The following is a 12,060-nucleotide window of genomic DNA, read 5'->3' as shown; positions in this document are numbered from 1 at the left end:
AAAGAGTAAGAAATAAGATCTTGCTCTGCAATACATTAAGTCTTAGGAGCCGGGCGCAGTGGCTCACGCCCATAATCCTAGCACTTTGGGAGACAGAGGCAGGTGGATCACCTGACGTCAGGAGTTCCAGACCAGCCTGGCCACCATGGAAAAACCCTGTCTCTACTAAAAATACAAAAATTAGCTGGGCGTGGTGGCTAGCACCTATACTCCCAGCTACTCGTGAGGCTAAGACAGGAGAATCGCTTGAACCCGGCGGGCGGGGGGTGGGGGATGGGAGCAGAGGTTGCAGTGAGCCGAGATAGTGCCACTTCACTCCATCCCGGGCAAAGAACAAAATTCTGTCTCCAAAAACAAACAAAAAACAACAACAACAAAAAATTAAGCCTTAGGGCACAGACGTGGAAATGGAATCCAAGCTTTTGGAATTCAAAAGGTAGTAAAGGTTAAACATAGAATGCATAGCATGTCAGCAGCACACACATGAGGGTAGAACAAGACATGCAAGCAGAACCTATAAGCATGTTAGACGAGACTGTGCATGAGTGTGTGTACATATGATCAGCAGGCATAGAGTGTGTGTAGAAAACTAATATATGACAAAGGACAAGTTTCACATTAGTAGATAATAAATGAGTTATTCAAAAATAATGCAGGAGAAACTGGTCTCTTGGAGTAAAAAAAGACTGAACCCTTACCCTCATTCCTACATCCAAAAAATTCCTAATAGAAATAAGAACAACTACAACACAGAAGTATTAGAAGAAAACATACGTAGATTCTTTTTTTAATCTTGGTGTACTAGATCTTTCTGAGCATGGTACTGAAGTCAGAAAAGATTGTATTATGACATCCTAAGAGCTTTGACCATATATTTAAAAATTCATAGAGACTGAAGGTAGAATGGTAGTTGCCAGAGGTGGGAGGGAGGAAGGAATAGGGAGTTACTGTATAATGGATAGAGTGTTTCAGTTTGAGGTGATGGGAAATGGCATCTAGAGACTAAGTGTGGTGGTGACTATACAACAATGTGAGTGTACTTAATGCCATTAAACTGTACATTTAAAAATGGCTGAAATGGTAAATTTTATGTCGTGTATATTTTACTACAATAAAAAATGGGGAAAATGGCACTAACAGAAATCAGTATAAGTATTTTACAAATTATCAAATAAAAGTAAAACATAAGATAGTATTACTCATTTGCTCATCCATTATATTGGTGGCACTCTAAGCACATAATCTCTACAGAAAGCAATCATGCAACATATACCAAAATTTAAAATATGTACATGCTGTGTCTCAGCAATTTCATACATATACATTGGAATACACTTTGTCTTGCACGGCAATATACATTGTATTGGATTGGAATATGCTGTATTGGAATATACACTGGAAACAACTTCGGTGTATATCAAAAAGAAATTGGACGAATTATAATTCTCCTATAAAAGGGAGTATTATAGTCATTTAAAGCTGATGAGGTAATGCTATATTTGTTGTAATAAACCCATGTCCATAACATTACACAAAAAAAGATTTCAAAACATTTTGTGTAAAATTAGATATATAGACATCTGAATACGCACCGAATATTACCACTAGTTATTAGTTATCTCTGGGTAACTGGATTGGTTTTGGTTCTTTTCTCTTTTACTTTTCTTGATTGAATGGTGTACCAAAAGCATGTATCCTATGTACAACTTGTAATGACAATTTTTCATTTTAAAAAGTCTATTCTGTTCATCTAATATTGTATTTATTGTAAGCTTATATAGTTTATTACATGCCATTAATATTGCCTAAAATAAGTTAAGGATTATATGCAGTAAATGTCGCTGTTTCAAACAATGTGGAAAACAAATCTCACCAGCTAACATTATACTGCCTTTCAACACAAAATCAGAGAGCTGGAGGAGTTCTTTGCCTAGAGCAAGAATACAGAGGCCAAACATGCCCTTAAAATCATAATTAAAAAAAAACCCACTTTCTTTTTTTTTTTTTTTTGAGACAGAGTCTCGCTCTCGCCCAGGCTGGAGTGCAGTGGCACGGTCTCGGCTCACCGCAAGCTCCGCCTCCCAGGCTCACGGCATTCCCCTGCCTCAGCCTCCTGAGTAGCTGGGACTACAGATGCCCGCCACCACGCCCGGCTAATTTTTTTTGTATTTTTAGTACAGACGGGGTTTCACTGTGTTAGCCAGGATGGTCTCGATCTCCTGACCTCACGATCCACCCGCCTCGGCCTCCCAAACCGCGCCCGGCCAAAAACCACCTTCTTATAATGTATTTACTTTGTGTATAAAGATTTTCTGTCCTTAAATAACTTCAAATTATTATACTATTTTTAACCACTTAAAAATCAACATGGGAAGACACAAAAGACTCAATGTGTGCTACATCAAAATAACAGAAAAATGGGTAAGAAATATTGCTATGCTACATTTCACATTCATCTTGAGGAGTCAAAAATCATTTAATAAACAATTCTAAAAATTTTTTATTAAGGTGTTAAATTCCATTACTTAATTCACTCAATTTCTCAATGCTTTTGTTAGAGTCTGTAAAAAGATGATTGAAATGAATGATTAAGTTCCTTTCAGATCTGAGATTTTAAGATGTACATAACAATAAATATTTTTTCTCCTTTTTTACTGTGAAAACAGTTTCAAGAGAAAAAATTAACTTCTATTTCTAAATGGCACTGCTTTCTTATTCTTAAGAATTGGGGGGAAGAATTTACATATACAATTATGACTAGTAAAGTATCCTAAAATGAATAAAAGCACATAATTTTTCTTCATCTGTAAAGTATGTAAGTTATCATACCATGTGTTCCCATACCTATTTTTAAAAACATCTTTAATACTTACAGCTTGATTAGGTAGATTGTCAGTCTTAAGTTCTCTGTGATTGGAATACTGAATATAAACAGGCTGGCTTCGAAGGTGAGGAGTAATAGGAGTGTAATAATTCACCATAGTAACGGCAGCTTCCTCAGAAGCCATTTCTAAGAAAGCCTGCAATAAACACAAGAAGGTAAAGTGAAAGCTCATCTTTTTGAAAGACAGTTAAGATATATTTTGCCATTCTAGCTTGCTCTAAACCCATGCATTCTCAAGTAAAATGACATTACCCCCAAGGGGAGGGAAAAACAAAAAAACACCTTTGCTTCAAAATATCATGGACGGTAATTAAAAACATCTAAAAAGTTGGGTTCACTGAAGAACTTGAGAAGCCAGGCGTGGTGGTTCACAACTGTAATTCCAGCTACTTTGGGAAGACAAGGTGGGAGGACTGCTTGAGCCTAGGAGTTCAACAGCAGCCTGTGCAACACAGCGAGAACCCATCTCTACAAAAAATTTTAAAAATTAGCGGGGCATGGTGGCACATGGCTGTGGTCCCAGCTACTTGGGGTGGGAGGGTGAGGGAGGGGCTGAGTAGGAGGACTGCTCAAGCCTGGGAGGTTGAGGGTGCAGTGATCCATGTTTGCATGACTGCACTGCAGCATGGGTAACAGGAGTAAGACACCGTCTAAAAAAAAAAAAAAAAAAAAAAAAAAGGATTTAACTGCCAGTTGATTAAGGGATTTTATGCAGTTTTTGGTTTTCCTTTTATTTCTGTTTCTTTTAAAATCTAGAAATAATTAAAAAGATGAAAATAAATGTGTACATCACCATTGTAAACGGATGCTTTCAGCGGCTGTGATTTAAGTTTATCATTAAAAACAGTGAGGCTAAGGCTGGGCACAGTGGCTCAGGCCTGTAATCCCAACACTTTGGGAGGCTGAGGCAGGTGGATCACCTGAGGTCAGGAGTTCAAGGCCAGCCTGGCCAACACAGTGAAACCCTGTCTCTACTAAAACTATAAAAATTAGCCAGGAATGATTGTCGGGTGCCTGTAATCCCAGCTACTCAGGAGGCTAAGGCAGGAGAATCACTTGAACCCAGGAGGCGGAGGTTGCAGTGAGCCGAGATCGCGCCATTGCACTCCAGCCTGGGTGACTGAGCGAAACTCTGTCTCAAAAAAAAAAAAAAAAAATTTGATGCTAAAAGGCTACAATACATAAACAGATACGAAATTTAATGGGGGCAATTGGGGGTAAAAAGGCTAAAAACCGTCTTTAGGGGAGGAGAAAGAAAAAAACAGAGGAAAAAACATTGAGAAACACTGCTTTAATAATACCCAGAGTCTTAAACAGAGATGGGGCAAAATGGTTTATTCTCCTTTTACCCTTTTTAAAAACAGCCATTTATGAATAAAATTAATAGAGCATTCACTTTTCTTCAGTAAGAGTTTTATTATCTCATACTTTACCAACATATGTGATAGTAAGAAATGAGAACTAGCATGATATGGTAGAAAGGGAACTTGATTAAAATCTATGCCTGGCTATGACACCTTACTCATTAACACCTCTGAGCCTTAGTTTCCTCATCTGAAACATGAAGCACTGCCTAACAGGATCTTTAAGTCTCTTTGTAGCTCTAACATGAGATGATTTTTATTTGAGATCATTTTTAATTCCTGTTAATTGGACTGTATGGGATTTTTCAGAATAAAACTATTAAACTCAGCCTCTGAAAAGCATCCTTGTAAAATGGTGATCAATACTCTGGTTTTTCTTCAGATGGTATAAATCTTTCGCCTTCTACTCACATGATGGTGCACACTTTAGATTTGCCTTTTTAAGTGTTTCTAGGAAGAAACAAGAAAAAAAACCAAGAACCACATAAAACCAGTTAATTAAGTGGCAATTTTCCAATTCCAAATCTTTTTTTTTTTTTTTTTTTGAGACACAGTCTCACTGTCACCCAGGCTGGAGTGCAGTGGCGTCATCTCGGCTCACTATACCCTCCGCCTCCTGGGTTCAAATGATTCTCCTGCTTCAGCCTCACAAGTGGCTGGGATTACAAGCGCATGATACCACGATCCCGGCTACTTTTTGGGTTTATAGTAGAGACAGGGAGTCGCCATGAAGGCTGGTCTCGAACTCCTGACCTCAAGCGATCCACCCCAGTCGGCCTCCCAGAATGCTGGGATTACAGGCGTCACCAAATCCTTCTCCGTACTCAATGTTTCAAATGCTTCCAGTTAACACCCATGTTACATTTTGAAAAAAGGTTACATATAAATATGTAAAGGTATTTCCTGTATTTTACATGTTTATATACATACACACACGTGCACACACATATCAACATGGTATCTACATCTTCATGTCACATTTACTTGTATGTATGGAATCACACTAAACTGGCCAGAAAAGAGTGCTGTTTGGGGAATATCAAGTTTTACTTTAAATAATTCTACGCTTTTGAATTTTTTTAATAAACATATGAAGGATTTTTAATTTTTTAAAGGTTTCCCAAGATAAGAATCATGATTAAGCATTCCTTAAAAAGGCATCTGAAATTCCAGTCTAAAATAATGGGAAACCATGCGTGCAGCATTGACAGACAGCATTATCTTAAGTTACTAAGAATTCTCCCCATTCCACACCCTCTCTCTATCCTTCAACCCTCAAAAAACATTGTGAAGAAAATTTTTCAGTGATCTCCTTACCATATTACCCACCACTACCACCAACTGCCCCCAACTCAGACTCACATGGCTTTAGTGTTCCCAGGGCTTAGGTTCCTTTTTTTGTATTTGTTTTTTGAGTAGGAGTCTTGCTCTGTAGCCCAGGCTGGAGAGCAGTAGCGTGATCTTGGCTCACTGCAACCTCTGCCTCCTGGGTTCAAGCAATCCTCGGCTCACTGCAACCTCAGCCTCCCGAGTAGCTGGGATTACAGGTGCACGCCACCACACCCGGCTTATTTTTGTATTTTTAGTAGAGAAGGGGCTTCACCATGTTGGCCAGGCTGGTCTTGAACTCCTGACCTCAAGTGATCCGCCCACCTCAGCCTCCAAAAGTGCTGGGATTACAGGCAAGAGCCACCGTGCTCAGCTTTAGGTTCCTTTTTAAGTACTGAGGCATTCATTAAAACATAGACATGCACATATATGTCATATTTAATTCTGAGGCACAATCTGAGTATCCCTTATCCAAAATGCTTAGGAACAGAAGTGTTTTAGATTTCAGATTTTGAAATATTTAATATTTGCCTTAGATACTTACTAGCTGAGCATCCCTAATTCAAAAATCTGGAATCCAAAATGCTCCAGTGAGCATTTCCTTTGACTGTTATGGTGCTCAAAAAGTTTCAGATTTAGAGCACCTCATTTTCAGATTAGGGATATTCAACCTTTATCATAAAATAAAGACAGGCGTAGTGGCTCACGCCTATGATCCCAATACTTTGGGAGGCTGCAACAGGCAGATCACTTGAGGTTAGGAGTTTGAGACCAGCCTAGCCAATGTGGTGTAACCCCTTCTCTACTAAAATCACACACAAAAAATTAGCCAGGTGTGGTGGCAGGTGCCTGTAATCCTAGGTTCTCAAGAGGCTGAGGCAGCAGTATCACTTGAACCTGGGAGGCAGAAGTTGCAGTGAGGTCAAGATCACACCAGTGAACTCCAGTGTACTCCAGCCTGGGCAACAGAGCGAGACTCCGTTTCAAGAAAGAAAAAAAAGAAAAAGAGAAAGAAAATAGTTTATAATCTTCAAATACAGAATATTTTTTAAAAATAAGGGACAAAGGACCAATTATTCAAATTATGGAAATCTGAGAACTTCCTACCCTGAGTCAATATTGATTTAAGTCATTCAAGTGACTTGATATCTGTAGTCACTGTACTAATAGTAGATACCTGAAGAATGACTCAGGAAAAACTGAGCTGGCAAAAGCCCCTTGACATTTATATTTTACAGTATACATAGTTTCCTCTTAACAGGAATAAGATACTTACAAAGCTTTAAGGTGGTAGATTTTGTCCCCCATCTCACTCTTTTTATTTTTTATTTTTTATTTTGAGACAGAGTCTCACTACACTGGACCGCAGTGGCATGATCTCAGCTCACTGCAACGTCCACTTCCTGGGCTCAAGCAATCCTCCCATCTCAGCCTCCCAAGTGGCTGGGACTACAGGTGGGTGCCACCACACTTGGCTAATTTTTTACAATTTTTGTAGCAATGAGGTCTCACTATACTGCCCAGGCTGGGTCTTGAACTCCTGAGCTCAAGTAATCCTCCTGCCTCAGCCTCCCAAAGTGGTGGGATTACAGGCATGAACCACTGTGCCCAGCCTTTGTCGCCCTATTTTAATGATTAGTTATAAACTATAGACATTAACCGTTCTGAGTCCTCAAAATACTGGTAAGAACATCTCAAATTTAAAACGCAGAAACCACTCCTGATCCAAATCAACACAAATTTCTAGTTAGACAATTCAATTCTTTTTTTACTATAGAAGAACATATTTATTTATTCATCCATCCATCCATCTATCCATCCATCCATTTTTTTAACAGATAGGGGTCTTGATATGTTGCCTGGGCTGAAATGCAGTGCCTATTCACAGGCACGATCCCACTACTGATCAGCACAGGAGTTCTGACCTGCTCTGGTTCTGGTCTGGGCCGGTTCACCCCTCCTTATGCAGCCTGGACCATACTGATGCCAAACTTAGTGTGGATACCAGATCGGCTTAGTACACTACAGCCCAGAATGCCCAGACTCAAGCAATCCTTGAGGCAAGTGCCACCAAGACCAGGCACAAGAGCATTTAATTAGCAAGCATATATCAACCATTTCAACTTATGTATAAAACATTTATAATTTATAAAATATGCATTTGTTACCAACAAAATTTACTGAACACAGGAAATGGCAAGTATCTCTAAATCAAACTATTTGTTTTCAGTTACCTTACTTGTCAAATGTTTCCACATAAAGTCTAGAAAAGCCGTATTAACTGGACAGATGTTAAACATGATGTATAACTGTACCAACCAAATGTAACAAGTGAACCAATGAAATGCTCCAAATGAACTACCAATGCTCTATGAAACAGTGATGTTAGCCATGTGACAGTGGATGAAACATCACAAATCAACCCACAATAAACAAATAAAACTCCCCAAATAAATAAAAATTGCACGATCTTAAAACAGCAAAACTGACTTCAAGTCATTTATACTATTTAAAGGTAAAAATGTCCGTGATGTACTTTGAAGCCGTTATCCACTTGTGTCAGTAATATATTTTTTCTAATTTTTCTAAGACAACAGGATAAAAATGATCAAGGTAGGAAAAACAGCTATGGCAACTAGCTTGTTTCTAACTGTTTTTAAATCATCTTTCAACAGACAATTTGTAAACAATAATATTCACTGTATGGGCATATTTCTGCAAACTCCTTTCTAAATGTTAAGAACATACTCAATTTCTAACATCAGTCACATAAAGGAAAAGCTAAACAATATATCTGGAATATGATTCTTGTCACAGGATTTTCTTTAAGTATATAGAACTGAAAATTTCATGTGCTAAAATAATTGCTTCCACTTAGAGTCCAGTAATTATTTACATTTTATTTAAGTATCTAGTCAAAAAGTCCAATTTTCATAGTACAGAGGGGAGAGACAGCCAAAAGTCACTACCCAGAGGAAGGCTGGGAAAAATAATCCCCATTTGGCCCCTGACACTCCATCCTCCAAATGCCCTGAGAAAAGTTATCACTCAACGAGCAGATCTAGTGACTCAAATCAGAATCTCCTGCTTAAGTGCATTTACTAAAAAGATATTTTCTAAACAGGATTTGTGATCAAAACACAAGCAATTAACATAACACTTACAGTTAGCTTACCGATAAAAATAAACCCAGAATCAGTAGCAGAGACAAAGAAAATTATGATGTTGCCTGCTCAGCCTTTCACAGGCAATTAGCCATTAGACATGGCCATGTGGTCTCTGTTCAAATCATGCAAACCATACTATTCTCAGTAGTAGCAATTGTGTTAAAATAACGATCTAACTGGCAGGGATGCACGGTCTCCAAAGGATTTAAGACAAATGTGGAAATACAACAAGGGCCAAATATTAAGGCATGTTACTTAACTTCTCCAGATCTTAGTAACCTCATGTGAATTAAAGAGGATATTAAATAAGTGATTTACTAAATATAGGGAACTCAGACATCATCATCCAACCTCTTTCATGCCCAATGCTTACTAATCTATTTATTTATAAATGTATTTACCATGTGTTTCTTAAACCTATTATTTATCAAAAGCAGATGAAACACAGTAATACATCACAATGTACTACAAAATACCTAGGGCCTAGATTTGTTGTCCTCTTCTTTACAGTAATAAACAGTATAAAAGATTTTTAGGACAGCCAAAAACTTGCAAAGAACTAAAGAATTCATTCCAGTGGGGTCTGAGTTGGAACAAGAGGACATACAATTATTAAAATCAACATGACAAGTATTATATTTTTTGTCATGGTCACCACAGAAACAAGTTTCCTTATTCATCTTAAGAATAACCTGTTACCTTCTCAAATGAAGACTCTTTACAGTCTCTTCTGAATTATGAAAGAAGGCACATATTAATTCTATACCTAAAATAAACTGTTAGACTTTTTGAGAGGACATTATTTTGGACTAGCCTCCTGCACTACACCCCAGCAGACCAGTCCAAATTAAAATGGAGTCACTCATGCAAAGTAAAGCAGGTAAATCCCCAAACAAACCAGTTTTTCCTGAAAACAGGAGATTCGCAGCAACCAATCAGAAAGAGCATGGCCTATCTGAATCAGCACAATAAGTCCCTACTGCTTTGACACTTACTAGAAAAGTAAAATGCAATAACCCAATGTTAACAAATTCACTTTTTAAACAATTGTCACTTCCTTGTTCCCACCTTATAAAAACCAACTGTTCTGTCTTGCCCGGTGGAACATTCATTCTATTTTAAAGAATGAAGTGTTGCTCGGTTCTCGAATCACAAACAGAAGCCAATCAAATCATGTTTAAATGTGTTGTGATTTTGTCTTTTGACAATACTATACTTTTTTTTTTTTTTTGGTGAGATGGAGATTTACTCTTGTTGCACAGGCTGGAGTGCAATGGCACCATCTCGGCTCACTGCATCCTCCACCTCCCAGGTTCAAGTGATTCTCCTGCCTCAGCCTCCCAAGTAGCTGGGATTACAGGCATGTGACACCACACCCGGCTAATTTTGTATTTTTAGTAGAGACGGGGTTTCACCATGTTGCCCAGGCTGATCTCGAACTCCTGACCTCAGGTGATCCGCCCACCTCGGCCTCCCAAAGTGCTGGGATTACAGGCGTGAGCCACTGCACCCGGCCGACAATACTATACATTTTTATCTAGATTTTTGAAAACTTAACTGTTCTTTAATTTGCCAAATGAGGTATAATTTATATCCTATCAGTGTTTTCTGCTAATCACAGGACATTTGATAAACCACTGTGTAATACAAAATATAAATAAAATTAAAAACAAATTTAAAAAAATATAAAATTTGTGTCTTAAGAAGAAAAAACATAAGTCAATGGGTAAGAGAAATCCTGTTTCCTGTGTTACTACTGTTTGTTGCTTCCTGTTACACCCCCCCAAAAAAATCTACTTTTAAAACTAACTTATGTTCATAGTATGAAATTTTAAAAATACAGAAAAGCTCAAGAAAATAAAAATTATCAGTAATACTAACATCTGGAGATAATCACTCTTTGTCAATCTTTAAATATTACATACCTGGCTTTTTCCTTTCAACATCAAAAGATTAGTTACTTTGCCAAATGGTAGACCTAATGATATGATCTCTGCTTCGGTGACATCACATGGAATTTTTCGAAGATGGAGAACACGGGAAGGCGAACAGGGAGGTCTATCTCGTTTAAATTTCTTGCTGTCATTCCCATTAGCTAAAAAACATAAGATTCTTTTTTAAATTACTGCAACTAATTTGGGTTGACATACTACATTAATCATATTGTCACATTTAATCCTAAATGAGTTTTGGGTTTTGAACTTCAGGGAACGTGGGGCTGATGGGGGTAGGTGGAAAAGGAGAGTAGAAAACAAAACCAGCTACCTTTTAATAAACAGGTGCTTTTGGTTTTTCACTGTGGGTATTAAATTTTTTAAAACTGAAGTCTGATTTTTAACTTCAAGGAAAAGTATGAGGGTAAATGAATTACAATTATTTCAAATACCTCTAAATACTCAACTTTTTCTTATGACTAGAGAACACTATTTATGATGTCTTTAATGTATTTTAAGGACATTTTTCTAATTTAGTCTATTGCTAAATAAATAAAATTTCAGGAAAGACTATGATAAAAATCTGGTATTTATCACATCCTAAGGAGATATGGATTTGAATTGTACATTTATTAAAATAAAGTTTATTTCTTGGGTGCTAATAGTCTTTATTTTTTAGAAGCTAAACTGTGGTTTCCTATGATAATCTTATTCCTTATTATATAACAATAATTCTTAACATTAAGTATTGGAAAATGGAAATTTCCAACCCCACCCAGACCTACTGAAGCAGAAGCTCCAGGAGTGGAACCCAACGACCTGCTTTAACAAGCCCTCCAGGAGATTCTATTTACCCTGAAGTTGGAGAATTACTGCTGTAAAGTAAAAAAATTCATTATCTAAGCTAAATTTATTTAAATCCTATTGTTTCAATACTGAGAATAACTAGAATTGACAAGCCTGTAAGGAACACTTAAGTTTATGCAAGTAAGATTCAGAAAAGTTTTTCTTCCAGAAATAGAACCAAAAGACTAAATACAAATTACTTAAAAGCTAAAAGTTTCATTCAATGTTGTTTGATCACTAAATACCCTATTTGCCACTACTCGGAGAAAAACATAATCTTTCCAAATGCCTAAAAATATCATTTCTCTAAACACTAATGAAACTTTACAATCAAATGTCTGTAACCCTAAACAAATTTCATGAGGACCAAATAAAAACTAATATAGCTATATTTCGTATCCATCCATATCTGTGGCACAGAACTCAACTTGTTTACAACTAGATAGGTTGACTTAATACCCAAACTAGCACTTGCTCCCAAATTCTCTATGTTCATGAATGCAAGCAGCATCCTCCCCAGACCTAAATGACTAACA

At 37.3% G+C, this 12,060-nt stretch overlaps 1 protein-coding gene across 35 annotated transcripts in view; it reads right to left on the bottom strand.

Moving 5' to 3' along the window:
• The window catches only part of PTBP3 (polypyrimidine tract binding protein 3), a 161,300-nt gene that overhangs the window by 46,515 nt on the left and 102,725 nt on the right, over window positions 1-12,060 (bottom strand). For 30 of the 35 annotated variants that reach the window (XM_063787234.1, XM_063787231.1, XM_063787235.1 and 27 more), the window contains 2 exon segments: window positions 10,670-10,839; window positions 2,874-3,020 (listed from right to left, as the gene is read on the bottom strand). In XM_063787234.1, the coding sequence (XP_063643304.1) occupies window positions 2,874-3,020; window positions 10,670-10,839 (317 nt within the window). 35 annotated transcript variants of the gene reach the window in all.

This window comes from Pan troglodytes, chromosome 11, assembly GCF_028858775.2.
Source record: "Pan troglodytes isolate AG18354 chromosome 11, NHGRI_mPanTro3-v2.0_pri, whole genome shotgun sequence".
Taxonomy (NCBI): domain Eukaryota; kingdom Metazoa; phylum Chordata; class Mammalia; order Primates; family Hominidae; genus Pan; species Pan troglodytes.
Note: the sequence above shows the minus strand (reverse complement) of the source record. Positions and strands in the feature narration are given on the sequence as shown.